The following is a 27,232-nucleotide window of genomic DNA, read 5'->3' on the forward strand; positions in this document are numbered from 1 at the left end:
GGAGAGGGTTCTCCAGCTTCAAACACAGGTTCGAGCTTTCTCTTTCTCGTACATTGTCCATATATATAGTGATTTTTCCATGAACAGGGCTTCCACAGCTGTACGCGCTCTCCCACCACTTCCCCATGCTGATGGCTGCACCCACCCCCCTTTGCAAAAGATGCACACTCCCACTAGTTACTGGTCTCGCAAGCTCTTCTTCAGCCGACGAACAAGGCATGAACAGAGACATACATGCATACAAGAGACACGAACCCTCTGAAAAAAAAAAAAAAATTGGAACCCCTTTCCGTTTATCATCGGCCGGAAGAACAGGCCGAGAGCCAGCAAGAGCAGCAAGATAACAGCGCTAGACGACCGGCCTCGGGGGGGCCGCTGACGTCGCTAATCAATGTGGCTGCCGCCAGTTGACATGCACCCGTCGATTGACCATTCAAGGATGAGAAATGTGGCAGAGCTGGAACTGTTTTTTTATTACCTTGTTGCAGCTAAACTGCCTAAACCGGCTGCACTCCCACGCTAAAATGCTGCACTAAAAAGCTTGTCCTGCCCCGACATCAGCCCTGTCTCTTGGTTGTATATCGCTCATACCTAGACCTTATATCAACTTCGTCCACGATACTTTTACTTTGCTATCCCGCGACAAGAAGGGAGTTTATTCAAAACCCCCCCCCCCCCCTTTCCTCTCCACTTGCCGATCGTGACACTCCGCCTCTTCTCCTCCTCCCTCGTGGCTTTTGCCCTCCCCCCGGGTCACTTATCCGTCGTCGAACCCATCTTTTTTCGTCTCACTCCACCGGGGATTAAACGGCTCACGAGGCTGTGTTGATGAGGCAATTTTTCTTTCTTTTGATTCTTCATGTCTTTCACACACATTTCATCTTCTTCTTCTGGATTTCACCCCCCCTCCTTTGTTTTTTTTCTGGGTGTGAAGCTATGCATCATGCCGCATCTGGATCGCTGGTGTCAGCCATGCTTCAACCAACCTTTGCTGCATTGCTGAGCACCCCATGCCGTGGACGGTAGACACAGGCACGCACACACACACACACACGCACGCCCGTCAGAACAATCACCTCTTTCGCCTGGTTTCTTTTATTGTTTTCCTGCAGGCTGCAGCTGATATGACTCGCAAAATGCCAGTTCAAGCTTTTTGCTTTTGTGCCTTCAGCTCATGCAATATTGGGTTAGCTTCTCGTCTTCCCCAATTGAGAGAATCCGCGCGCGCATTCAGGTCAAAGGCCTCGAACGAATCCTCTCTTTTTTTTTTTAAATTGATTGCTGTAGAGTATAAAAGGCTTCCCCTCTTCGCATACCGAATTCAAAGTAGAATTGGCCAAGTTTTCATAGTAGTGCTGCGCCGGTCTGGCCGCTGTCCTCGTGAAAAACTTACACGTCCAACTGTCTCTTCGCCCCTTTTTCTTTTTCCTAATTCATCAATCTTTCTCCATTTGTCCTGAATTGCATTCTCATGGCTGCCGAAAAGAGTGCAGATGCCTCTGGCACAGAAAGAGTTCGCTGGCATGATGAGGAACAAGGTCGCCAGCGGCCGCGGTCTCGCTCTCGCTCTCGCCCTCCTCGCCTAAGCCGCACCAATTCCACTGATTCCATGGCGATTCGCAGCATTTCCCGAGCGCAGGTCGATCCAGCCGTGACTCTCCCAATTCATTATCGCACTGTGTAAGCATCAATTCTCCTTTCATCACTCTTTTAATTGCTTGCTTGGCTAATACCTAAAGGAAAACAGTTCGTTTGGTATTGAAGAGTCCAAAGGCAAAGAGCGTGCCGAAGCCATCCGAGCCGCTGATGCCACTGCCAAAGGTAAAACATCACATGCACAACTACGGTCGCACGCCCAAGTTTTTTTCTCAAAAAAAAAAAAAAAAAAAACCTCCAAGCTCACCCTCTGAATAGATCTTGGTGACCTGGAATGGCACATTATTGCCGCCCAAGAAGTCTCATTGCGCCTCACAACCTCGCCCCAAGATGGTCTATCGGCTGAGCAAGTCGAGCGCCGCCAGCTTGAATACGGTCGCAACGCTCCGTCCCCGCCCAAGACGAATCGCACAATGACAATTTTCGGCTACTTCTTCAAGGGTTTCGGCGGTATCCTGCTCGTCGGCAGCATCCTCGTCTTTGTGTCCTGGAGGCCTCTCGGCGAGCCCAACCCGGCACTTGCCAACCTTGCCCTCGCTATTGTTCTGCTGGCCGTCTTCTTTCTTCAAGCTAGCTTCAACATGTTCCAAGACTGGTCCACGTCCCGTGTCATGGCTTCAATCAAGGACATGCTACCGGAGCAGTCGCAGGTAATGCGTGACGGGAAACTCGTGCACGTGCCTGCTGAGGAGCTTGTACCTGGCGATGTTGTCCGCATCAAGGCAGGTAACAAGCTCCCGGCCGACCTACGTCTTATTCAAACCTCTTCCGATGTCAAGTTTGATCGCTCCGTCTTGACGGGCGAGTCTCGTCCTGTGCCGGGTACCGTCGACTCTACAGATGAAAACTACCTGGAGACGCACAATATTGGTCTTCAGGGCACGCACTGCATCATTGGTACCAGTACGGGCATCGTGGTCGCAACCGGCGACAAGACAGTCTTCGGCCGCATCGCCAGCCTGACAAATGAGCCCAAGACAAAAATGACGACCCTGGAGAAAGAAGTCTTGTACTTTGTGCTCTTCATTTGCGGCATCATGCTCACCATGATCACCGTTGTCCTGGTTCTTTGGGGTGCTTGGCTTCGCAAAGATCACCCTGGCTTCATCTCCGTCAGCGCCCTGATTGTCAGCTGCGTCAGTGTCGCCGTTGCCTTTATTCCCGAGGGTCTCCCCATTGCCATCACGGCCGGTCTCACCATCACTGCCAATCTGATGAAGAAGAATGATGTTCTCTGCAAGTCGCTCAAGACTGTTGAGACGCTCGGCTCCGTGTCCGTCATCTGCTCCGACAAGACAGGTACTCTGACGCAGGGTAAAATGTCTCTCACTGACTGCGCCATTGGCAGCCTCAACCTCAGCACCGAAGAACTTCAGCAACAGCTGGTCAAGGATGAAAAAGGCGGTGATTCTCCGCTGCGCTCTACCTTTGGCCAACTCGGAGCCCTCGCTGCTCTTTGCAACGCCGCGGAGCTTGATGCATCACAGGCAGATATCCCCTTGGCGCAGCGCAACATCTTTGGTGACGCTACAGACACGGCTATTCTGCGATTTTCCGAGTCCATCGCTGATGGTAATGTGGGCTACTTTAGGGGATGCTGGCAAAAGGTGTTTGATCTCGCTTTCAATAGCAAGAACAAGTTCATGATTCGTACGTTTACCTGCAGCCGCAAGGAGGCTCTTCCATATACGATGCACTCATCTGCCGCTTCTCAATTTGGCGACGACGATATTCTTCTCACCATCAAGGGTGCGCCTGATGTACTTATTGGCCGCTGCTCCGAGTACCTCACACCGAGTGGCCAAGTGGCCTCCATGGATCAAAGAGCTCTTGCCACATTTGAGCACCTTAAGCAGGTATACTCATCGCAGGGCAAGCGTTGTCTGCTCCTCGCCCGCAAGATTGTTCGCGGCAGCTCCATAAAGAATGCTGTTCAGGACGGCGCTTATGAGACGGAAATGTCCGAATTGGCCAAGTCTGGTCTTGCCCTCGTTGGCCTGGTTGCTATTGTCGATCCTCTCCGGCCCGAGATCCGGGATGTCGTGTCTACACTTCGCGGAGCCGGTATAAGAATTGCCATGGTGAGCTTGACTCAAATCAGCCTTCAGCCCGCATACACTAATGGTTGCTTCTAGGTTACAGGTGACTTTAGTCTGACGGCGCTGGCCATTGCTCGCGACGCCGGAATCGTCACATGCGTTCACGTCGACGGCGCCAGCCACCTGGAGCGCAACCCCGACCCTACCTCCGACTCAACGGATACTGAAGAAAAGAGTAACGGTAGTGGCACGCGAGGTGCCCTCGTCATCAGCGGCAGTGAGCTCACGCTGCTCAACGACTACCAGTGGAACACGCTCACCGAATACGAGGAGATTGTCTTTGCGCGCACCACGCCAGAGCAGAAGCTGCGTATAGTGCGCGAATTCCAAAAGGACAATGTAGTGGCCATGACGGGTGACGGCGTCAACGACGCGCCGTCGCTCAAGGCGGCCGATGTGGGCATTGCACTGGGCAGTGGCTCGGACATTGCCATGGAGGCAGCGGACATGGTCCTGTTGGACTCGTTTTCGTCCATTGTAATTGCCGTGCAGTACGGCCGTGTCGTTTTTGACAATTTGAAAAAGGTTTGGTGTGAGAATTGCTGTTATCACTGTTGGTTGAACTAACGGATGCAGGTCATTGCCTATCTACTTCCTGCCGGCTCCTTCTCTGAGTTTTGGCCCGTCATCACAAACGTCGCATTTGGCCTACCTCAGATTCTGTCTTCTTTCCTGATGATTATCATCTGGTCAGTCATGATACTCAGTCTACCGTCATACATTACTGACCAATTAAAAGCTGCTTCACTGATTGCGTGGCTGCCACCATTCTGTCCTACGAAAAGCCAGAGGCCGACGTGTTGCACCGCCGTCCCCGCAACGTAAAAAAGGACCGCCTGGTCAATTGGCAGCTCATATTTCAAGCGTACGGCATCATTGGCATGACAGAGACGCTAGCCTCGTTCGCCATGTCCTACTGGTACCTAGAGCGGAACGGCATCGCTTTCAAGGACCTGTGGTTTGCCTTTGGCAAGATCCCGCCATACGTGACCGAGGACTACTACAACGCCAGACTCACAGAGGCATCCTCCATTTACTTTGTCAATCTGGTCGTGATGCAGTGGTTCAACCTAATGGCTGTGCGCTGCCGTCGGCTAAGCATCTTTCAGCACCCGCCGGCGTTTAACAAGGCGACACAGAATCTCTACCTATTTCCCGCGATCCTGTTTGCGCTGAGCATGGTTTTCTTGTGGTGCTACCCACCAGCAATCCAGCGCGTTATCATCACGGCGCCGGTGCCGGTGGAATACTGGTTCCTACCATTTGCGTTTGGCATTTACATCATCTTTATCGATGAAGCGAGACGGTTTCTGGTACGCAAGCACCCAAACAGCATCATTGCCAAGGCTGCGTGGTAAAGCAGGAGGCTAGTCCAAGCTGCCGTAGATAGGGAAAAGGAATATGCGTCGCTCATCGTAGTTTTACATTTTAATCTGTGCACAATCTACATTTGTTTGTATGTCCTGTGAAATGAGTAGAGGAAAATAAAGTACGTGGTCACGAAGAATCGCCCTTGGTAGGCTGTATAGCAGACTGATGCATGATGTAGGGCAAGGTAGGGGAAGCGAGGGCCTACGTGCCACGGGTTCATGTGGCAAAAGCATCATTGTAGTTTCCGCGATGAAAGAACATGGGTCGAGGGGTCATTTTGGGAGGCTGTTTGCTAACTTTGTTCGATGCAACTTGGACGAAATCCTGTGGAACAGCTCTGGAGATGAATCGCTATGCGAGCAAAAATGTGGCAAACGGAGAATGGAGACTAGAATAGGGGAATGGCTCAATAGGCGGCTGCGTCGTTGCGAGGCGGCTGAATAAATAATGAAGGATAATCATTTATTTATTCAACATGGGAGGAGGGATTAGACAGTCCAGTGTGATTGGTTGCGACGATACAAAGAGTATCTAGTACTGGTGAGGCTTGCTACAGTACTTGATATAACGTACAAGCAGTAAGGTGCTCTTATGTACCCTACCGTGCATCACGCGTAGTGACTACCTGGCAGCTACCCGTCCCCCTTTCAGTGCATACCAAGCCGTCACTAGTCCCCTTTTAGTCATCTTTTCTCGGAAGGGCGAGGCTCCACCAAAATCTTTCTTTGGTGAGCGAGCGTCACGTCTGCCTCCGCCTGGGACAGAGTAGAGTGTCCCAGCTCCCAGGACCCGGGCGGAGGCAACAAGAACCTTTTGCCCATTTTATTGTGCGCCGCCTCTGGCCCAAACCGCCAGCATGAGACCAGACCACGGCACCAAAAAATTGCTACCAAGCAGACAAGCCCCAGAATGAAAAACCCTCGTCGCCCCAAACCCTTTTCCCCCTTCCCATCATCATCACCATCTCTCCCCTTTGCCGAAGCAACCCTTCGTCGGTACCGCATCACCACCATCGCCAACCGCCCGCCAGCTAAATCTGCTCCACGTAATACGCCCCTGGCACACGTTCGGCACCACACCACGCTGCCTGCCTAACAAACCTCACCACCAACGGGCTACCAGAGCAAACGCCGTGGGCGAAAATTTGATCCACCACCACTTTGCACTCGGCTTCATCGGTTCATCGACACCCGCCATCTCCCATCGTCGACGACCGATACCTTGACTCTTTTCGCGCCGCTGTACCGCGACGCCGCGTATTTAATCCGTCTCAACCACCCAATTTTCCTTCCATGGCTCCACCGAACAAGACATCTGACGGCCGACGCAAGTCTGGAGCCAAGCCAAGCTTGGTCGTCACCTTGTCTGTCCCTTCCGCTGTCTTGCGCGAAGCCATCGGCATGGACCCGATCAAACCAGAGTCGCCCGCCGCTGCTAGCGACCAAAAGGACTCGAGCGACCAAAAGGAGTCGCCGTCCACACCGGTTCCAGCTGCCAATGGCAGTGGTGAGAACGCGTCCGATTCGAACGCTGCCACACCTGCCGGTGAAGGCACGCCTGCACCGTCCGTCATGGGACCTCCCACTGATGGTAGAAAAAAGGGCGTCAAACGAGGCGCCGCGGCGACGAATGAGGGCCAACTCAAGATCCGGGGCAAGCCAGGCCCCAAAAAGAAGCCGCGTCTGTAAGCATATATCTTAACCCACTACATCTGCATCGCCAATCGCTAACCTTGATTAGGGAGGACGGTACCATTGACCACGCCGCCGTTCGCGCCAACGCCGCCGCTCACAAACTCGGTCCCAAAGCAAACCAGGGCGCCATCAATGCCGGGCTGCGAGCCCTTGACAGATCGGGCAAGCCGTGTCGCAAATGGGCCAAGGGCCATTTCACGCTCAAGAGCTTTACGGGCGCTGTATGGGAAATCAATCGCTGGACCGCGCCACCCAAGGCCAATGGCGTCGAGGGCGACTCCGAGGCTACGCCGGCCGACTCTGCCGACAGCAGTAACAAGGAGAACAAGGAGAATGGCCAAGAGAACAACAGTACTGCTCCCAGCAATGGTGGTGGAGACGCCGAGATGCAGAGCTTACCCAGCGTTCAAGCTTCGTCGCCCGCACCCGCACCCACACCCGCGCCTGCGCCTGTCGCCGCTGCTTCGTAGGCGCTCCACGGCGTGTTTATCACAGCTTACATGTGACCTTTCCTTGAGTTGTTTTTATTTTTTCAACGCAAGTCTGTCAGATGCCGCCGCATTGGCTTGCATTGCGACAGTACTGTTATTGGGCTTCACTTTGGTGTGGGTTGGCGTCTACTGATTGCATGGACAGGCTGGGAGTAAACGCGGCAACCTTGCTTCGATGGCGTTAAGGGGAATTGAACTGTACGCATAGAAATTGTAAATATAGGACAGCGAGCCATGGTTTTTATATTAGATAGCGTTGGATGGGCAAATTTAATTGGTATACCCTGAGAAACGCTTTATCCCGTGTGTCTATGTGACGCCAGGCGTACGTGCTGGTAATTGCCGGAAAGCCTTGAGAGGATACGACATGGGCGAACAGCAACGCAGGCAACGCTATTACTGGAAATTGATCGTGAGATGGGTAGGGATACTTACTTGGCGTTTTTCATTGATCCGACTCTTTTCAAATCTATTATCAATCTATTGCTGGCATGAAAGCTCAGACTGGTTGCAAACTTGCTTGGCAATACCCCATGCTTACTAACATGACGACTCAGTGCCCCTGGGGGCCTGACGTCTGCTGCATGCTACATTGCTACAAGCAATTCGATGGGAAAGAGCATATCGAGCGTATAATACACCTGTCTCGAGATGTAAAGATGGAAAAGGCAAGCGATAACGTAATGCGGAAAACCAAAGGCCTCGATAGGCCAGGGCGCGGGGGTGTCAATGTCGATTCCTAAAGTCCGTTCACGAGGTTGGACTAGAGCAGCGTAGCGGCGGTAGAGCACTGTGGCCAAGCAAACAAGGCAGATTGCAGGCGCAAAGACGCGTGAGCAATTCCACTGCATTAACCCAGGTAAGAACATTGCAGAGCCGAGCGGGTCATTGATCGCGGCGCTTGGTCGAGTCGGTCGCAGGAATCGAGGTAGCTTAAGCTTCTAGCAGTCTACTTGTCCAGGGCCTGTCACCAATAGGTTCTATGCCCGGCAGCTGTGTAAGTAGTAGGTCGAAGCAAGTGAGGTATATAGATCTTTAGGTGCGTCATTACAAATTAATAAATAAGTCTATCTGTCAACGTATCGCTCCAGGGTATACGGTTCTCATGCATTCACAGGCAGTGGTCGCAACCACTTCGGACTTGATCATGGCAAACACAATGTTGAGAAACGATTAGATTTGTCCATTTGCCGAGAGAGAAAATCCCGCATTCCTATTTTTAAATTCGTCATAATGCTCTCGGTTCGCTCCTCGGGTCCCCCTGAAATGAAATAACAAATCCGGTCACCCATACCAGCGCTGGGGCTTTTTCTTTGATAGCTAACTACGGATACTCGGAAGTTAATCTGCTACCTGCGAAACCCCGCGCGCCAAGTGTCTTTCTTAGGTACCAGACTAATCCAGGCCCAACCCAGGAAGCGGTGCTCATCAATCACAGGAAGCAGCCAGCTCCAACCTCGATTGTCCCGCTCTCCCTCCGCCACGAGCCGTGCATCATCGACGGCCACACTCCCATCGCGGCTTTTCGACTTGTCTCTTCGCGTCCTTTGCCCCCCGCAGCTCGGCCCAAACATATTTTCTTCCGGCCGCACACGTCGGCTGCGCGCATTTTCTTCGTCATCCGTCACCCCCCCCATCACGTCCTCGATTAACTACGACCCGAAACCCCCATCCGGGGTCCGTTGCATAGTACTTACTGCCTGTTGCGCCGTCAACCCCCCTCCAGCTACCTGGCTGCTGCAACTCCATAAAAACCACGACGCACAACCACGCTGCCACGGTGCTCTCGGCCACCGCTGTCCCTCCTGTATTACATTTTCCCCTCTCATGCCTGACTCTGGTCAGCATCGCTCATCTGGTGCAGATCCAGGCCTGACCCCATCGAGGCGCCCATCCTCGCAAGACCACGCCGCCGCCACCGCCGCCGACCCCGGACACTGGGCTTACAATTTCTATACTCACCCGGCCCGCGTCTCGATACTTGACGGCAACGGTGATCTGACCATCGACCCGACCGCCTTTCTCTTGTGCTCCGCTGGGCAGCTGACTGCCACCATGGACGATTCGGCTCCCGCCAACAGCCTCATGTGGCGCTCTAGCACCAGCCTGCCATCTTTCTCTAGAGCCTTTGACCTGTTCACCAATGGCGATGCTGATGACGCCTCCGACGACGGCGAAGACCAATTCTTCATTCCCTCGTACCTCCAGTCGTCGACGTACATGCACAAGCTTCAAGAGGCACACAGATCACGCACACACTCAAGGCGAGAGCAAAAAAGGAACGGCACCCTGTCCACTAGCAATGGGTTTTCCTCCAACCTTCTGCCTACGGGCTCTCACCGCGGCCTCTCCCACAACGTTGTCGAGCGCGGTGTCTTGTCCGAGGACAAGGATGGCCTCTCCCCGCTGCCCACGAGATGGGACAAAGGCGACACGAGCGGTGGTCTTGACCTCCATACCGATGGGCTCGGCGTCAAGTATGTGGAGATTAAGGGCCAGCTTGATCGCGACCACGAGGCCTGTGGTATCCGAGCCGACCATCACATGCCGCTGCAATGTGGCATATACTATTTTGAAGTCCAGATTCTGTCTGGCCGACGTGACGAGTGCGCTACGCAACTTTGCCCATTCCGGAGAGCACGCAATGCTAACATAGTCTAGTACCTTTATTGCTATTGGATTCTCTACTAAGGCAGCATCTACAGCGAGGCCTGTTGGCTGGGAGCCGGAATCGTGGGGTTATCATGCCGACGATGGCCGATGCTTCTCTGGGCAGAACATTGGGCGACCTTTCGGGCCAACCTTTACTGTTGGTGATGTCATCGGCTGCGGCGTCAATTTCCGCGATAGAACATCATTTTTTACCAAGAATGGCGTCAAACTAGGTATATATTGTCTGCAGAGGAGTGCCGGTGCTGTGGGCGCAGCTAACAGAAGTAGGCGTGGCTTTTCAGGATATCACGAAGAACAGACTGTACCCCTCCGTTAGCTTGAAAAAGACGGGCGAGCATGTGCTAGTCAACTTTGGCCAGACGCCTTTTGTGTATAATATAGACGACATGATGAGGGTATGTTTTACTTGGAGGGTTGTATGAGACATCGCTGACCGTACAGGAACAACGAGAAAATATACAAAAGAACATCGAGTCGACCGACACCTCGAAACTCGAGCCCGGCCTTGGCGAGACAGACTTTATTCAGGCGCTGGTGATGCAATTTCTCCAACACGACGGCTATGTTGAGACCGCGCGCGCATTTGCCGAAGATCTCAAGATCCAAAATGAAGCCTTGAGCTCTAATACAGGGCCGATGTCCAGCGTCATAAATATTCGTGACGATGAAGATGCCAACAATCGACAACGTAGGCACCACGGCTGACCTCTACTGTCGAATCGAAGCTGACATTTCCAGGCATCCGGAGAGCAATCTTGGAAGGAGATGTCGATCGAGCTCTAAAATATACAAACGCATACTACCCTCACGTTTTACGAGAGCACGAAACCGTGTACTTTAAGCTACGCTGCCGCAAGTTTATCGAAATGGTCCGTAAGGCGGCCCAGCTCAACATGTTGGCAGAGGCTGCAGAGAACGGCAGCGCCCAGGATATGGACATGGACGCTAACGGGGACGGCTACGAATGGGATGACGCGCCGGTAGCACAGAACGAGAGTGAGGTATTAGACCTGGAGAGAGATATGCTAGAGTATGGCCAAGCTCTGCAAGCAGAATACGCCGAGGACTCGCGCAAGGAAGTCGGCAAGGCTTTGGACGAAATCTGGTCGTTGATCGCATATCGCAACCCACTGAAGGAACCTCAAGTCAGCCACTTGCTGACCCGCAAGGGCCGAGTGGTTGTGGCAGAAGAGCTCAACTCTGCCATTCTATGTACGCATTCCTTTTGCATTCACCCTGTCGGCTACTAACAAGTTGCAGCTTCCTTGGGTAAATCGTCACGGGCGGCGCTAGAAAAGGTGTATGCTCAGACGAGCGTGCTTCTGGAAGACTTGAGACAGGACGGCGGCGACGGCGCCTTTACGTCGGTCGGGGATGTAATAGGTGAGATTCAGGCCGAGAACAGCGCTTAGATGGCAGACTGGTGGGAAGAGATCCTGGACTCTTCGCCGTCAACAGCGCTTGCTGCAATGGTGGCAAACGCATGACATGACATGGAGTTTGGAGTTTGGCTATTTTTGAGAATTGTTTGCGAGTTTGCTTTCCAGACAGCCTGTAGCTTTCAGAGGCTACCGCTTGCGCATCACTTCTGCACTATCATTATGAAACCATCGGCCGGTCGGTGCTGTATCTTACTATCAACTCAATCATTTACCTGCACAGGACTAGATATTCTTTGTATTGCACGAGGACTCATGGTTGATTAATTGATCAAGCTGCCGTCTTGTTAGAATGAAGGATATATGTCGTGTGTGTAATGTACAAAATACAAATACATGTATGCAACCTGGGCTCAGTTTTTCCAATAGCGCTGATATAGCCTGTCCGCATGACGCACCAGATTATCAAACATTTTCAACCTGCTCACCAGCTCTTCATCACCCCACGTCAGCTGGCCACCGACAAGCAAATGTGTGTATGCAAACAGCTCTGCATCCAGCAGACCCGGTCCCTCTGCGCCGAGAAACCACTCTGCCTCGCCGAGAAGCGCTGCCAGAGCCGCAAACGCTTCTTCCGCAGCCCGAAGAAGCTCCTCTACATCAATGCCGCCGTTCTTGCGGCGTGTTGCTACGAGTATTTCCGTCGTGGCGGCTGTGCGGAGTGTATGGCGCTGCGTCGGCCGAAGGAGCGCCGAGGAGGGGAGGTACAGAGCGGTGAGGAGAGCGTCGTTGGCAGGGTTTACGTATAGAGAATGAAGCTATATGATTGCAGTTAGCAACCCCGCGTTTTTCTTGGGGGGAAGGGGAGGAATGAGGTAGAAGAGTGCGTACCCATGCGGGCCGGACACTGTGAGCAATGAGCGCCTGGTATGCGTCGATGCGCGGCGAGGGATCGTCGAGATTGGCGCTCGGTGCTTGTTGTTTGGCGAATCGCGCAATCTTTTCGCCCGTCAGCGGTACTACTGTCGAGTGTACGCTCGATGGGAGCATCAGAAACGGGAGGGCGCCCGATGGCGAGGCGTGGTTGGAGGACGACACGAGGCGAACGTCAATGTTTGCTATTCTTAGAATCGTCTGCCCGAGGCATCAGTAATGTTTCCACATCACGCTGCAAGTTCCCAATATGTTGATTTCTAAAAAACACACACCTGCCATTTCAAGCATGTCGGGTTGTAACTGGGCAATCCCAGTTGCGCATCACACTCGTGCGCAAAGACGTATAGCCGCGGCGGGAGCGCATCGTCCGTATCTGGGGCGCGCGCGGGGAGCGCCTCGGAGGGGTGCACGGCGAGCGGGAAAGATTTGAAGAGTGAGCGTATGGGCGCTGGAGCGGAGAAGAGTCCCGGGGATGACGAAGATGCCATTTTTTTTTAATTCGCCAAAGCCCTGCGAGGTGTGTGCTACGAGTGAATGTGCGACATTGGGGATTATGGGAAAAAGGGTAGTTGTTGGCAGAAAATGTTGGACAGTGACGTTGTGACGGGAAGCGGTGAGAAGTGGGCCGTCAACTTTTGAGGTGGGCGTGTAAGTTGGCATTGAACATGGATTTCTCAGGGATTGATTCAGATATGCACCGCGAAGAATACTTTTGTTAATTAAGAATACATGCGCTGAAGTCGATCTGGTGTAGTCCGGTGGATTCAGATTGATGGGTTGATGACAACCAGCCTCGTGTCAGGGAAATCATGAAGACAATAACCCGGAACAGCCACCTCTGGCACCTGAAGAAAAAAAGACTGTTGCTTTATCTGTTGATGCTTGAAATTGAGACGAAAGCTACAGACTATGAATAATGCCATCTGGGAAATCTAGCTACCATTTAGGCATTAACTAAACAATGTGAATTGTGGCGGGTCTTTTAGAGAGCACTCAAACGCCGCTATTCACATGTTGTGGCATCGACCCCACCAGGCGCAAAACCAGGCACGACGACTTTGCTCAAGTTACGACTTTTTTCCCATTTTTACCACCAAAGGGTCTCTTCCAGGGCTGCGGCTGCTTACTCTTGAAGAACTGCGAGCGAACCACATTTGACACGGCGGTTTCCAGCTTTCCCGAAGCTGCACCGATTCGCCCGACGATCCTTTTGCAAACAGCCCCCGCGCGCGCAATGGAGGCCGAAACCGCCGTCGAGCAGGCGCAGGCGCGCCACCGCAAAGAGCTCAAAGATCTGCAAGGGCGAATCACGAATAAAAAGAAGAATGCGACTAAAAAGACGCGAAAAGCGGTCAACGATGACTGCGAGCAGCTGGAGCGTGCGTTGCGCGAGCAGCAGGCGGCCGAGATTGCTGCGCTCAACGGAGAGATGCCAGCGGACGATACAGCGGACGATGCAGCGGACGATGCAGCGGACGAGGTCAACCAGACACAACTAGGCGCCGACGAGGCACTATCGCAACGAGCCGAAGCTGAATTAAATCTGGCCACGGAGAAGGAGACGGACAGGGTAGACGACAATACACAGCAGCAGCAGCAGCCTGGCAAGAAGCGCAACAGACAAAAAGAGCGATTAGCGCGGCGGGCCGCGGAGCAAGCAGCAGCCACGACCAAAGCCGAGATGGAAGCTTCCACCATGACGAACCACCGCGCCATGGAGAATGCCTACATGAAGAAGAAGATGGAAGCCGAGGGTCTCGTCGAGCAAGACATTGCGCCAGACGGGCACTGCCTCTTCTCCGCTGTGGCGGACCAGCTACAAACACAGCTATCGATTCCTCTTGGTGGCACCACCACTACTACTACTACTACTACCGTGAGCGAGACCAAAGAGCCTGCGTACAAGACGGTAAGACGTGCGGCGACGGATTTCATGGCGTCGCACGGCGACGACTTTGCACCGTTTGTCGAGGGGGACTTTGCGACGTACCTGGCGCGGATGCGCGACACGGCCGAGTGGGGAGGCGAGCCGGAGCTCATGGCGCTGGCGCGGGCGTATGGCGTGGGGATACGCGTGGTGCAGGATGGACGGACTGAAGAGATTGGTGATGGAGATAAGGTGATGTGGTTGGCTTATTATCGTCATGGTTACGGCCTCGGCGAGCATTATAATTCGTTACGGCGTCAGCCTTGAGAGAGATTCCATGGGGGGGGGGAAAGTAATTGACAGCAGTAAGCATGTGCCGAAAGTCGGCGGTACGAGCCCTTTTTTATCAGCCAAGATATGCCATGACAACCCTTTTCTTTCTTCTTCTTTTAAAAAGAAATGCATCTAGAGAATGTAAAGTGGCTAGCTAGGTTGCCGTTTCTTGGCTGAGTTCCCAGGCGTTTACCAACCATGCCGTTTATGAATATGAGGCTCTGTCTATGTACAGCACTCTTCTACCGCGTTCAATTTTCTTGCACATGTTCAAACTCTTGTCCCTTTTCTTTGCCTGTCCGTTTTCCTTTGTAATTTCCCAGCAGAAATGGGCTATAGACTCCAAACCGAAATGAAATCCCGCACCGAGCCATCCTCATTCATGCCCGCCTTGTGCGTGCGCTGTGGCTTGACAAGGCTGATGCGATGCAGCGCACCATCCGTGGGTTTTATATCGTGTGTCTCAATGACCGTGCCGTCGTCATTGTATCTCGGCTCGTGTCCGGGGTGCGAGAGCAGCGCTTCGTAGACCTCCGGGTTGACGCCCCAGGGCGGTCCCATTTCGGAGAGGGGCTTGCCGGACGGGAATTCAAGACACACGAGGCGGCCGTCGTGGGATATGAGCTCAGACATGCGCTTCGCCCATTGTGGTCGGAGTTTTGGGGGTAGGGCGCAGAGAAACTAGCGATTTTTGGTGTTAGTCGGGGAAAAGTCGACCACCAGGGCGAGCGAAGCGAGGAGAAAAAGAAAAGAAAAAGGCTGTACCGTATAGTCGTATATAAGATCAAACTTGCCAGACCCGTCCGTACCCAGCCCGTTTGACCAGTCCTGCGCAAAGAAATCCGCAACAACCCATGATTCTTGCCCAAGTTGTACATTGCCCTGCGGCTTGACGCCGCCAGGCGCCGCCTCGAGCGCCGCGACATTCTCTTTTGCGCGACGAATACCATCCGCACTGCTGTCCAAGCCGACGACGTCATAGCCAAACGTCTTGAGGAGCAGCACGTCGTGGCCGCGTCCGCAGCCAGGCACGAGGGCTGTGCGGCGAACAACAGCGCCAGTGGCATCGCGGAGCGGGTTGCCGCGGCGGTCGACGTCTTGCGCGGGGGCAATCAGGTCCGGGCGCTCGGTGAGCAGGTCGGCGAGGGCGAGAGAAGGGCCGCCGCGGTCCCAGGGGTGGAAATCATTTCGATATAGATTGTCCCAGGCAGAAGCCTGGTCTTGAGACGTGTGGCTGGCCGCAGCAAAGGTGTCGCGAAGGATGTTGGGGTTGGAGGTATCTGGGGCGGCCATGGTGATTGAGCAGCTCGTGCAAGATTTCGAGAAAGAAAAAAAAAGGTCCCAGGGACAGAGAATTTAAGGAAAGAGTAAGCGGGTTACGAGATGACTGTAAAAAAACAAAAAGAAGATTGGTTAGGGTGAAGTGACAATGCTTGAATGGTGTCAAGCTTGTCGGGAATCGTCTGGAGCGAATTTTGGTGGGGGCGGGGTGCAAAGTGGCGTGCCATGGCCGGAGTGGACCGGGATGACGTGCGGCGATGGAAAACGAAGAATCATGACTGTGTTTTACGGAATTACGGTCACTGAACAAGAGGTGAAGAGGTATTTGAGTGGTTTAACAAGTCTTATCTACGCAAGTTCTGATGGAGAGGCGGCTGCGGCGTGTGTCTGCAGCCGGCTGTACCTACATGGCACCACAACGTGCAGCGGGCGTGACGTAGGTGGGCGTGACGAACCGCGACACACTTTGAGTCAAAGCAAACACGAGCTAGCGACAGTAATGTGTACTAATAAATGATGAAAGAATTAAAGAGACGATTAAACTTATCGTAAAAAAAAAAATGAAGCCTGTTGATGATTTAAAGACCGATTGGTGTTGGGACCGGGGTTTCTGTATTCCTGAAAAGCTGCAGGCGCGCAATTACTGCAATGGGCGCCCCCAACACTTGGCCTATCAGAGCGCCGCCGTCTCAACCGGGAGCCTCGGCTGACAGCTCACTCCGGGGTTTGTTTGCCAGCTCACCTCATCCATCCAGCTCGCTGCAGTATGCACCCCCCATCACGCTGCATTTAAAGGAAGAGATATTGCAGGAAAAAAAAAAAAAGAGAGTCTTCTCTTTTTAACATCATCATCTTTTTCTTCCTGACATAGCCGTCGCAATGGACTCGTCTAGCCTATTCAACATCAAGGTATGTAGGCCCCCCCCCCCTCACCTATAATCCACAAGTGTCAAGCTCACCATGTTTTCCACCAGGGCAAGAATGTCCTCGTCACTGGAGGTAACTTGAACCCGCACCAAAAGCTTTTCATCCATGATCCATTGCTAAAGCAGGAAAATACATAACAGGCGCCAAAGGTATCGGCCGGATGATTACACAAGGCTACGCCGAGTCTGGCGCCAACGTCTTCATCACCGGTCGCGACGCCAAAGCATGCGACTCCGTCGTCGCCGAGCTCCAGCCCGTCGCCGCCAAAGCCGGCGGCTCCATCTTTGCCATCCCTGCCAACCTGCAATCCTACCAAGAATGCGAGCGCCTCGTCGCCGAGCTCGCCACCGCGATTGACCGCGCCGCCGGACGCGCCAAGGGCCTGCACGTGCTCGTCAACAATGCCGGCGCCGTCTGGGGCGCCGACATTGACAGCTACCCGGACCACGCGTGGGACAAGGTGCTGACGCTCGACCTGCAGCGCGTCTTTACGCTCTCGCAAAAGGCGCTGCCGCTGCTCGAGCAGGCCGCCACCGCCGACGACCCGGCGCGCCTCATCCACATTGGCTCCATTGACGGCATCCGCACCCCCGCGACGGCCAACTTTGCCTACTCGGCGGCCAAGGCCGGCCTGCACCAGCTCTCGCGGCACCTGGCGCGGGATCTCGGCCCGCGGTTCGTCACGAGCAACGTGATTGCGTGCGGACCGTTCCCGAGCCACATGATGAAGGCGACGCTCGAGGCCGCGGGCGACTACATCAAGAGCGAGGTGCCGCTGCGGCGGGTAGGCAAGCCCGAGGACGCGGCGGGGGCGTGCATTTACCTGTCGAGCAAGGCTGGGTGAGTTCTATTTTACCCCCCTTGTTGAATGTTGATTGTTTTCCATGTCTTTGTTTGCATGATAATCATCCCAATTTGTTTGTTTTGCTTGTTTGTCTGTGTTGCGCCCGCTAACATTTTTGCAGTGCCTTTTGCAACGGCGCAACGATTCGTGTCGACGGTGGCGCATCGCAGGTGGCCAAAATCTAACATGTAGTTGGCTCTTATCGTGTAAAGTAGCAAATCACTGATGACGAATTCGTCCCGCATAAGAAAAGTTCACTGATAATTAAAAAGACCATGCGCTGAGAAGAAGGGCTTGTGTAATCGCCACTGGCATGTATTATTGGCCAAACCAATCAACCAGCCAATCCATTCATCCGTTTACGTAAAAGGGGAGGGGGTATACCGGCTATGCTATTTAAATACAATCAGGAAGAGGAAATATCGCAGAGAAAATCTAGTATCCACCAAGCAGTTCTAGATGTAATAGCAAAAAGCAGAAAAACACCTCGAGTCTACGCCGGAAGCGATGCAAAAAGACGCGGGCCAGTCCAAAAGAAAATGGGCCAAATTTCAAGAGTGTTGCAAACAGAAATGCCGTCCCAACAATTAAGGTGCAGCCCACAGGGGTCCAAGCCGTCCTTTTGAGGCGAAGAATAGATTTGGGCGAAGAGAAAGAGATTGAGAGAAAACTTTGTCGTTCAGGGCTCAAACAGCCGTCGTCTCGAAAGTGGCACTGTTGCGAGGGGACCAAGTGGAATTTCAACGGCGTGGTGCGACTGACATGTGACGAGTAATCGTGCGACAATGCCAATGTGGTCGGGTGAAGGGGGAGCGAGTAGAAAGGACAAGCAGAAAGCGGTCGGTTGCGCGGAGAGAGAGAGAAAGAATCGGCGTCATAGACCGCAGTTTTCAAATTCGCGGACCATGACAGCGACCTGGGCGCGCTTGGCCGCCTCGGCGACGAGGGTAAAGTCTTTGAGAAAGGCGTCGGTCGAGGGCTGCTTCATGTCCTGCTGGGCCGGCGGGGCGGGCACCGAGGTCATTTGCTCGGGCGAGGTGCGGAGAGACGACGAGGCAGAAGTATTCGAGGACGAGGAGGCGGAGGCGGAGGCGGCGGCGGCCTGCGACGGCGAGGAAATGGGAGCATTCATTGCGAGTTTGCAATGTTTGATTAAAAGGCTGAGGAAGGAAGAAGCAGGAGGGTGGAATTCGAAAGGTTCGGTCAATGTCGGTTGTTTGTTTTGCGACGGAAAAAAACCGGTGTCGAATAGTGGCCCGCCCAGAGAGTTGTGGAGTGTGAGCAGGCAAAAAAAAAAAAACCGACTCGCGTGAGGAGGGAGCGTAGCAGAAGATGCGACGGGGGAAAAGTATGATGAGTCGAGAAGAGAAGGAGAAGAAGAAAGAAAAGTCAACTGCCCGGGATCGCGTGGCATAAAAAGAGACGGAAGAAAATCAGTGACGACTGTAAAGTTGTGTGTATGTGGCTGTTTGGGTTCTGTGGCGCGCCTGCGGGCGTAATGGTTGCCTCGAATTGTACCTTGCTGCTTGTGTCAGGTTCAGAAACGACAATAGCTGGTGACGAAAGTGGGCAGAGAAGAAATGTCAAAGGATTGGGCAAGTTTGCAGGATGAATGTTATAATCAATGTTGGGGATGTGTCGGGATGAGGAAGCGGGGAAGATGCGTCGTCGGTTGTGGTGGGTGTGGCAGAATTTTGCACAAGGCACACAGCAGTTTCCCGAGTGAGCAAGCGAGCGTAGCACAATTGCCAATAATGACGGGAAGACGCCTTTTATTTAGCTTTTCCTTTATTATGGTCAACGACGCATTCACAACAACTATGTAGTGGGATGTGTAGCCTAATGTACTCGGCGCGGTACTTGTACATACTCGTCATCGTCACAGGTGGTGGTGGTAGGTACATGGCACTGATAGCGCACTATAATTGTACCTGGCGCGTGGAATGACGCGCACTAGGTACCTCAAGATGCCGCCGACTCTAGCCCGTACATTCAAAGACTTCCCGAGACATGCCATGCATTGATTTACCTGCCACTAAATTATCACTCAACACATTATTCTCACTATACTCTCAGCCATTTCTATTCCCTTCTGTTGGACACAACTATCAGCCGAGGCAAATCAGAGCGTTACTGAGTAGGCCGCTTCCAGGAGCATCATGCCAAAAGCGGACGTGTGATCCACGATCCACCCCCGCACTAGCCACCAAGGTTTTAGCAAGGTTTAGCAAGGGTTACAAGTGCGCTTTTAGGCCCTCGCCAGCTTGACTACCTATAATAAAATTTTAGCAACCATTTTTCCAATTTTATACCGAGCAAGTATATTGAGTATAGACTGAATAAATATAGATTAAAAAAAAAGTACAGATGAAATAAGATTGGATATTAGCTATCAAAAACCTTATCAGAGTAATAAAGAAAAACTAGCTATTATCCTTTGAAAATTAAATTGACACCCGTTTTTAAACCAAGATACCGGGGGCTCTGCTCGCTCTCCACTCATCCGCCACGCTCGAGTATGCGGCGCCGAAATCGTTGCCAAACAACTCCTTCTGGCAGTATCGGTAGTTGACCTCGAAGAGAATCTGGGCCTCAAACTCGCTCTCGCGGAGGTTGGACTTGCGTCGCTCACACTGAACGGCCTCCTTGAAGAAGTGAGTCTTCTCGAAATATTCGCCCTGAGAGCACAGGCACTCCCACATCTGACGTCCCGACAGTTTCTTGCAGGCAGTCTCGGTCTCGACCTTCTTCTGGCAAATCTCGGGATCCTCACTGCTAGAAGAAGAAGAAAACGCAGTCGCAGCGGTCGAGGGGCACTCACACTCACAGGTGTTGGAGCCAGGAGTGGTGCCGTCAGTCTTGACGGGAGTGCTGCCAGTCTTGCCGTCAGGCTTGACGTGAGTGTTGCCAGTCTCGCCAGTCTTGCCGTCAGTCTTGACGGGAGTGCTGCCAGTCTCGCCAGTCTTGCCGTCAGTCTTGACGGGAGTGCTGCCAGTCTTGCCGTCAGGCTTGACGAGAGTGCTGTCAGTCTTGCTGCCAGGCTGGCCAGAGGTGCCGTCAGTCTTGCTGCCAGGCTGGCCAGTCTTGCTGCCAGGCTGGCCAGTCTTGCTGCCAGGCTGGGAAACGCCATCGACGACTTCGCACTCATCTTCGTTGTTCACGGTCTTGCTTCCATCGGTAGGAGACGGAACCTTGGAGTTACCAGCGGTCTCCTTGACGGGAGGAAGCTCTTGCTTCTTGCTATCACTAGGAGCCTGGACGACCGTACCCTCGGTACCGACATGCTCCTTCGCTTGCTCGGCCAGCTTCTCGTCCTTGCCACCATCGCAAATGACTTCGTTGACCTGGTCAAACTGCTTCTTGTCCTCCACCATCTTGGGGGGCTCCTGCTTGTCAACGCCCTTGTTCACGAAGCCGATGGTGAACTTGCCGTTGGCATCAACGCTAGGAATGCAGTCAACGATAACCCAGACGATGTAAACACGGCAAGGCTTGCCGTTGATGTCAATGATGTGCCCTTCAACAGGGCCGACGATAGGGCCGGGGGCAAGGGTGGTTGCGGGAAGAAGCGAGGTAGTACCTGTCGAGGCGGAGCTCGAGGTTGTGATGGTGACAAAGGTGGAGGGAGTAGGTCTGGTGGTTGCAGTACCGTTCTTGAATGGGGCAGAAGAGATGGAACTGGTGGAACTGGTGGAAGTCTTATCTTGACCGGCAGCAGGCTCCTCTTCGACGGCAATTATGACGGGGACCTTGACTTGATCAATGACGGGGGCGACGGGAGCGGCGGTAGCGGTGGGAGCGGCGGTAGCGGTGGGGACAACGGTTGAGTTCTTGCCATTGTCAGGCTTAGGGGCGGCAGGAGTGACTTTGCCTGCGCCCTGCTTCTTGGGGACCTCGACGCCGGCCGTTTCATAGTAAGACTTGGGGTCAGCAACAACGCCAATGAGACGGTTGAGATTGTTGCCTGCTGCCGGCTCGGGCCTTCTCTTATTGAGAGCAGCAATAAACGCCCCGTAGCTCTCAGCGGGATTGGGAACCTTGCAGTACTTCTCGTCGACCTCCTTGTAGTAGTCGCTCCAGAACTGCTTGTGGCTATCCGCCTGCAGGCCATTCTCACGCTTGCATTGCACGCAGGCAGCAGCATCCTGCAACAGAGAGCTACCTTCGCCGCACAGGCATTGGCGCTGGGCTTCGCGCTCCTCAGCGTTGGTGGGGTTGGTAGGGCAGAGCGCCATCTCGGTCCTCATCTTGGAAGCGCAAGGCCAGATGAGGTCACCGACCTGGGAGTCGACCTTGTGGCAGGCATCAAACTTCCAGATATCAAGCTGGTTGAAAGCCTCGGGGATCTCGATTCTATCAATCTTGCTGGCGGCTTCCTTGATGGGCTTGGAGCCCTGGGCCATCACATGGCTACCGAGCGTGACGGCGCCAATGGTGACGGCGTTGATTCTCATGGTTGCTCTTTTTCTTGACGATCGACCGAGAAAGGGTAGGAAGAAAAAGCGACAAGGGAGTTGAAAACTATTAAGGCGTGAAACAGTCGACGGTTAACGAGAGTAGATGCTGAGTTAGCAAATGCCTAAAGTAAAAGAATGAAAGGCAAGGTGATCGAGTTGATGATCTCCTAAAATGGCAGGTGTAGAAAAAGGGCCATCTGAACAGCTTTATATCGAAATCGTCTACAAACCCAGTCGCCCAAATCGAAATGGATGCTCGGCCTGTCGGGCTAGCCGGGGCGATCATGACTCGTCGGATATGCAACGCGTGCCACCGCCTGTTTCGTGAAATGACACCTTTGGCTTGTTGAGCAGGTTCCGCCCCCTTTTTTTTTTCTCACCCAAACTATTATTACTTTCTAATAAAAGAAGAAGGCTGTGCATGAATTAGACAAACTGCATAGTATAATTACAACCTTGACTACTGTGCCTGACTAGCGAGAAGATGCCAAGATTATGGACAGGGTTAGCTTCGCTTTTGATGGCGCGATCCCACAATTGCCGAAGAGGCGTAGACCCGTAAGGCGTAGGGCCAAACGGTCATTTGGCCCATCAGCTCAAGCTGTCTGACTTGGCGAAAAGGATGTAACGTTGGCCAGCCTCTGCGGGAGGCCCGAGGAGAGCGTACGTAGTAGGCCCGCGCAAGGCGACAAAACAGCCGCTGACGCATCAGTCGGTAGCCTTCATCCGTAGGAAGCCTTAATCCGTAGGGAACCCACAAAGCATGATACTAGTTGATCTCGCGTCGCCAGAGGCCCCGCAGTCTAGAACCATGAAACCCATATAATACAGCGGACGCTGGCGACGTGAGACCAGGCCAGGCACAAGTGCATTGTCTTACTAGTTAGGAGACCGTTTAAGCTTATCCTCATGATCGCCAGCCAGCGCAAAGCCCTAGTTAGAGCAACCAGCAAAGTTCTTCTAGAAACTGCCAAGAACACTGTGGAAGATGCGATGGAGCCAGGATGCCAATCAATAAACATTGGACGACGCTTGATGGCGCGTTTAGATTCCCACCAAGCTGCAGCCAAGCATGACGATGCCCACGACTGATATTAACCAGTGGCCCCCCCCCTGTTTTTTGGCTGCCAACCATACAGGAACAAGTCTGTGGAGAGGACACGACTCTACACGTGGCGCGGTTGGCGGTTCAGCGGAACGCTGACGGAAATGCTTCTTGTTAGAAAACTCCCCCCCTTCCCCCCCGTGCAACATGTCCATGACTCGACCACCTAACTGTGCGGCAGTGCTGTCACCAAGGAGTCAAGGACTTGGCAAGAACAATAAATAGAGCAGTCCGCGCGTTCACTTTAATGACCATGTCACTCAATTTAAAGAATGTCAAAAGTTTGATGGGATTTGAGCAGCGTTTATTTAGATTAATATGCGTTAAGAGACATCCATGACTCACATGAAAGGATGCGACAAATCCATAGCGAGTGGTCGCAAGAGCAATCCTTGCCAAGCATAGAGGGATCATACGCCTGCATTGACATAATATCTATATTTCTTCGCAGTTTGGTGGCGTTCTATGCGACAAAAGTCACATGATGCGTCCGCGGCAGAAGAAGGCTCCAAGGGATAAGGGGAATACCCGTCGCATATCGACGCAATCCAGAGTATCCATCGCCAATTCACCTTGTTGCATGAATTTAATCACGCCACCCAGAAATCGACCCAAGTCGCTGGTCCCATCGCAGCCGAAAAAATACAATACCCATGCAAAACCGTCCAGGTTCCTTTGTCCTCCACATGTCAGTCAGCACAGGGCAAGAGGTGACAAACTTTATTATGCTTCCAAAAAAGTCATTTATTACGCAAAAAGGTAATTGTAACTTGATTTCATTTTTTTGTTTTTTTTTTTTTTTTATTTTTTTTAATAAAAAAAAGAAAAAAAAAACTTGACCAGAGCACGTATTACATGGAGGGCACCCAAGCCGCCTGAGGCGACGACCAAAGGCTTTGTTGCTGTTGTCGTTATCGGCATTGGCCTGAAGACAAAAGGCGATGGAATAGTTAAGAGTAAGTGGCAATGATCATCTGGCTCTCGGTAAGCCTTGCGTGTCGATCGTGCTCGATCGTGCCAAGGGCCCGAGACAGCATGGCACCCGGCATCAGAGTGATGAGGCCGCTCATGCAGAGTAGTAGCATAAGAAATTAATTTGTACTTCTCATGCCCGCTGTATAGTCAGGTTCTGGGGACCGTCAGGGCTTTTTTTAGGTGACTTTGGAAATGGTATCGCCAGTACACGTAATTTCCAGACTTGTAGCTGTCCAGGGAGGGAACCACACGTATATATCAATGCCCGTTATACAGGGATCCGTTGTTGTTGTTGTTGTTGTTGTTGATGAAGCGAATTTTGCTGTCATGTCTCGGTATTCTGCGGCCCGACTTTCCGAAATGTTGGAAGTTTCAGCTGTGACTCCAAGATAAGGCGCAGCTTCTGCGCGACGTCTGGTGTTGGAGCGACCCACTTCATGCTATAATACAAGTAGATGGATAACAATCGGAAAACCGGAAAAAGACTGGGAACACAATTATTGATAACTGTGGCGGGGGGGTTTACGCGTGCACATATACCAGCCATGCTATAATACAGTGCAATCCGCCCCTGTAAATACGATGGCAAGATGTGCCTTTACCATGTACATCACTCTAAAATTAAGTCAGACGTCTCATAATCTCGCTTTTAAACTATTCAATTGAATGTTTTCTTTTTTTTAACCTTTGATTTACAAGTTGGCTTGACTGCTTGGCATCAAGTTACGTGGAAGCAGCCGTGAAGCCGATCCTGCCGGGGTCCAGCTATAAAAACGGCGCTCCGCCGGGCTATTAGACACTCGGTCCTTACTTATGTTATCCGACCATCCGAGTGATGAGTTTTTAGCAGGGGGGTGGGACACCGCTGGTCGCTTTGAATTGATTTATTATGTGACTTTGATCACATCTACGCACTAGAAGCAGGCAACAATCACTTTGAAAAATACAGCAGAGATACTGATTCAAGCTATGTAGGGTCTTCCTTGATTATGTTTACTATACCAGACTAGTTAGCGCATCATGATTTAAAAGTCATTTTAAAAGTAAGCTACATGCCTTCCGAGAACCGGCCCCCTTCCCCTCCCACCCCACATGGCTTGCAGGCCTACTTATTAGACATTCATGCATGTTGGCTACTCTGCACGGATATGTTAGACCATATTAATTCTGTCAAGCAAGTACTCCGTACAGCCGATGATGTGGCGGACTTTCCCGTGTTAGCATGCTAACCTAAAGTCAACTATAGCATCAAATTTCCGCTCCGGTAGCGAGTACGAGGTGCATGGCTATTTTTGATCTTGTCTAAATGCAATTCGCAGTACAAAGACGTTTCATTCAGTAATTGATTGATGTAGTATTTAGTGAGTTGATCGCCCATCTTTCAAATTGCTGGAGGAAGCAGATTAGTCCACGAGACCATTCGACGCCAACCCTAACCCCATGACCCACTCGGCCTCTTCGGCATTCCTTTTTGGGTGCTGGTCTGCATCATGCGATTGATTTTAGTCGTTGAGAGGGAATGATGGCTCACTTAAATTTTTCGCCATCTTTTTTCTCAAGATGTCACATATATAACACACGCGTCAGCGACAAGTTGAGCACGGGATGGGAGCTTGTTTTCCTTCTCTCGTTGCCTCGGCGGTGCCTTGGACAGACTTGATATGCTCATATCGGATATTTTGATATGCGTGTCAGGCTGAACTAAGCGTAAAGTTACACTGAATTTTTAAAATTGCCCGCGGTACAAAGACCAATTATACTGCCAAGGCCGCTCAGTCGCACATTGCCCGCGCTGTTCCTTCCTGTGCGTCCGTGAACAGCTTGGGGGTGCGCAGAATCACACACGAGAGCGATTTGTCTATCCTTGCTTATATGTGTTTACAATGGGTCATGATACTCACCGTCTCGTCCTATATTATATCTTGTGCGGACTTGCTTACGAAGCGGGGGGGCGAATGGGATCCCAATCTTTAAGGTTGTCGTACGACTTTCCTTTTCCCGTGTGAGATAAGTTGGAACACAAGTCACGGTATTGTATATAATGGCTCAGGAGGAAGTTTTGCCACCCTTCATCATAGGGCAGAGAAAGTGGACATTGTGGCCGAATCAAACCTGTACATGTCCCTGTTGAAGCAGAACTTTGTCGTCTTTGGGCTCTTTGAAATTCCCTCACTGGGAGACCCGAATCTGGAATAACTTGCGACTAGACGTGCTTAGCTACCGGGCGAACAATGAACGCAAAGTCTTGTCCTTTGGAAGATAACTGTCGGCCGCAACCAAAACGACGGCCTTTGACTCCCTCTCCGGACTCAATTAGAATGTCTCTTGCCTCTGGTGGCGCTGCGATGAGAGTGCGATTATCGAATTTGATACCTTACCAGAAGAGGTTTGGGTCAGACGACACACAGTGGGGAACCTACTGAACTGATAACGATTCCCGGGTATCATGATGTTCAGCTGCGTCGCGAGGGTTGCAAGGGAGCTTTGCTTAGACAGTCTGCTGTGAAGCAGTTGGCATTCGCCATTCTGATTGCAGCCTATTTTCCTCCATTACATGTGAATAATCTTGAGCGGTATCTTTCGCCTTGTACAACAAATACGATCGTCTTGCCGAGTCCAGATCGCCGATCGAAGCCAGTCAACATTTCATCCGTCCACATACAAGGCAGCACAAAAAGTCCGTCGCGGTCCGAAGGCTCTCTTATCAAAGCTACACATTTTAAAGATGACACCGCAAAATTATACTTTCATATAGGCTGACATGCTATTCACTGTGTCCTCGAGGTGTACAGAAAGTAGTGACGACCATTTTGAAAACATGGACACAAGCCAATTCAAGCAACGAGTTTGAATCTCGTCCGCGTCACCATTCTCCTTTTTTAACTATTTAAGGAGATTAGAATTGGCTAGGAGGAAGTTGGCATTTCATTAGATGGCTCAATGTCATTGCTTAGAAAGAAATTTGGTCAAGTCGTCTGCATACATTCGAGCAATTAGAACCCAGCCGACTTGCATTCTGAGAACAGAAGCATCTCCTCTGGAGCTCAAAGCTGTCACTGAGAACTAAGTCGACTGTCAAGGTAGATGAAAGAATGATGATTGGATCTGCCATCTGGCTTGGAAGGATGCTATTCTAATACATCG

At 52.2% G+C, this 27,232-nt stretch overlaps 9 protein-coding genes across 9 annotated transcripts; 5 read left to right on the plus strand and 4 right to left on the minus strand.

Moving 5' to 3' along the window:
- Positions 1-1,471: 1,471 nt before the first annotated feature.
- On the plus strand, positions 1,472-5,113 carry BBA_04690 (Na,H/K antiporter P-type ATPase; the record flags this gene model as incomplete). Its single annotated transcript, XM_008599787.1, has 6 exons — positions 1,472-1,680; positions 1,748-1,821; positions 1,915-3,737; positions 3,792-4,280; positions 4,332-4,444; positions 4,495-5,113. The coding sequence occupies 6 exons, from the start codon at positions 1,472-1,474 to the stop codon at positions 5,111-5,113; spliced, it is 3,327 nt and encodes a 1,108-aa protein (XP_008598009.1).
- Positions 5,114-6,418: 1,305 nt separating this feature from the next.
- Positions 6,419-7,290, plus strand: BBA_04691 (DUF1711 domain-containing protein; the record flags this gene model as incomplete). The annotated part of the gene is made up of 2 exons (XM_008599788.1): positions 6,419-6,810; positions 6,867-7,290. 2 exons carry the CDS (start codon positions 6,419-6,421, stop codon positions 7,288-7,290), a joined length of 816 nt encoding a protein of 271 aa, XP_008598010.1.
- A 1,848-nt stretch (positions 7,291-9,138) lies between these two features.
- On the plus strand, positions 9,139-11,396 carry BBA_04692 (SPRY domain-containing protein; the record flags this gene model as incomplete). Its single annotated transcript, XM_008599789.1, has 6 exons — positions 9,139-9,917; positions 9,973-10,196; positions 10,252-10,379; positions 10,426-10,672; positions 10,723-11,196; positions 11,245-11,396. The coding sequence occupies 6 exons, from the start codon at positions 9,139-9,141 to the stop codon at positions 11,394-11,396; spliced, it is 2,004 nt and encodes a 667-aa protein (XP_008598011.1).
- A 380-nt stretch (positions 11,397-11,776) lies between these two features.
- Positions 11,777-12,787, minus strand: BBA_04693 (mitochondrial outer membrane protein (Sam35), putative; the record flags this gene model as incomplete). Its single annotated transcript, XM_008599790.1, has 3 exons — positions 11,777-12,181; positions 12,255-12,497; positions 12,572-12,787. The coding sequence occupies 3 exons, from the start codon at positions 12,785-12,787 to the stop codon at positions 11,777-11,779; spliced, it is 864 nt and encodes a 287-aa protein (XP_008598012.1).
- A 746-nt stretch (positions 12,788-13,533) lies between these two features.
- Positions 13,534-14,493, plus strand: BBA_04694 (OTU-like cysteine protease; the record flags this gene model as incomplete). Its single annotated transcript, XM_008599791.1, has 1 exon — positions 13,534-14,493. One exon carries the CDS (start codon positions 13,534-13,536, stop codon positions 14,491-14,493), a length of 960 nt encoding a protein of 319 aa, XP_008598013.1.
- Positions 14,494-14,832: 339 nt separating this feature from the next.
- BBA_04695 (thiol methyltransferase 1, putative) lies at positions 14,833-15,792 on the minus strand (the record flags this gene model as incomplete). The annotated part of the gene is made up of 2 exons (XM_008599792.1): positions 14,833-15,180; positions 15,265-15,792. 2 exons carry the CDS (start codon positions 15,790-15,792, stop codon positions 14,833-14,835), a joined length of 876 nt encoding a protein of 291 aa, XP_008598014.1.
- An 867-nt stretch (positions 15,793-16,659) lies between these two features.
- On the plus strand, positions 16,660-17,736 carry BBA_04696 (short chain dehydrogenase/reductase; the record flags this gene model as incomplete). Its single annotated transcript, XM_008599793.1, has 4 exons — positions 16,660-16,689; positions 16,755-16,779; positions 16,848-17,547; positions 17,673-17,736. 4 exons carry the CDS (start codon positions 16,660-16,662, stop codon positions 17,734-17,736), a joined length of 819 nt encoding a protein of 272 aa, XP_008598015.1.
- A 494-nt stretch (positions 17,737-18,230) lies between these two features.
- BBA_04697 (uncharacterized protein) lies at positions 18,231-18,683 on the minus strand (the record flags this gene model as incomplete). Its single annotated transcript, XM_008599794.1, has 2 exons — positions 18,231-18,308; positions 18,456-18,683. The coding sequence occupies 2 exons, from the start codon at positions 18,681-18,683 to the stop codon at positions 18,231-18,233; spliced, it is 306 nt and encodes a 101-aa protein (XP_008598016.1).
- Positions 18,684-20,013: 1,330 nt separating this feature from the next.
- BBA_04698 (uncharacterized protein) lies at positions 20,014-22,005 on the minus strand (the record flags this gene model as incomplete). Its single annotated transcript, XM_008599795.1, has 1 exon — positions 20,014-22,005. One exon carries the CDS (start codon positions 22,003-22,005, stop codon positions 20,014-20,016), a length of 1,992 nt encoding a protein of 663 aa, XP_008598017.1.
- Positions 22,006-27,232: the final 5,227 nt, after the last annotated feature.

Source organism: Beauveria bassiana (genome assembly GCF_000280675.1).
Source record: "Beauveria bassiana ARSEF 2860 unplaced genomic scaffold BBA_S00011, whole genome shotgun sequence".
NCBI classification, from domain to species: domain Eukaryota; kingdom Fungi; phylum Ascomycota; class Sordariomycetes; order Hypocreales; family Cordycipitaceae; genus Beauveria; species Beauveria bassiana.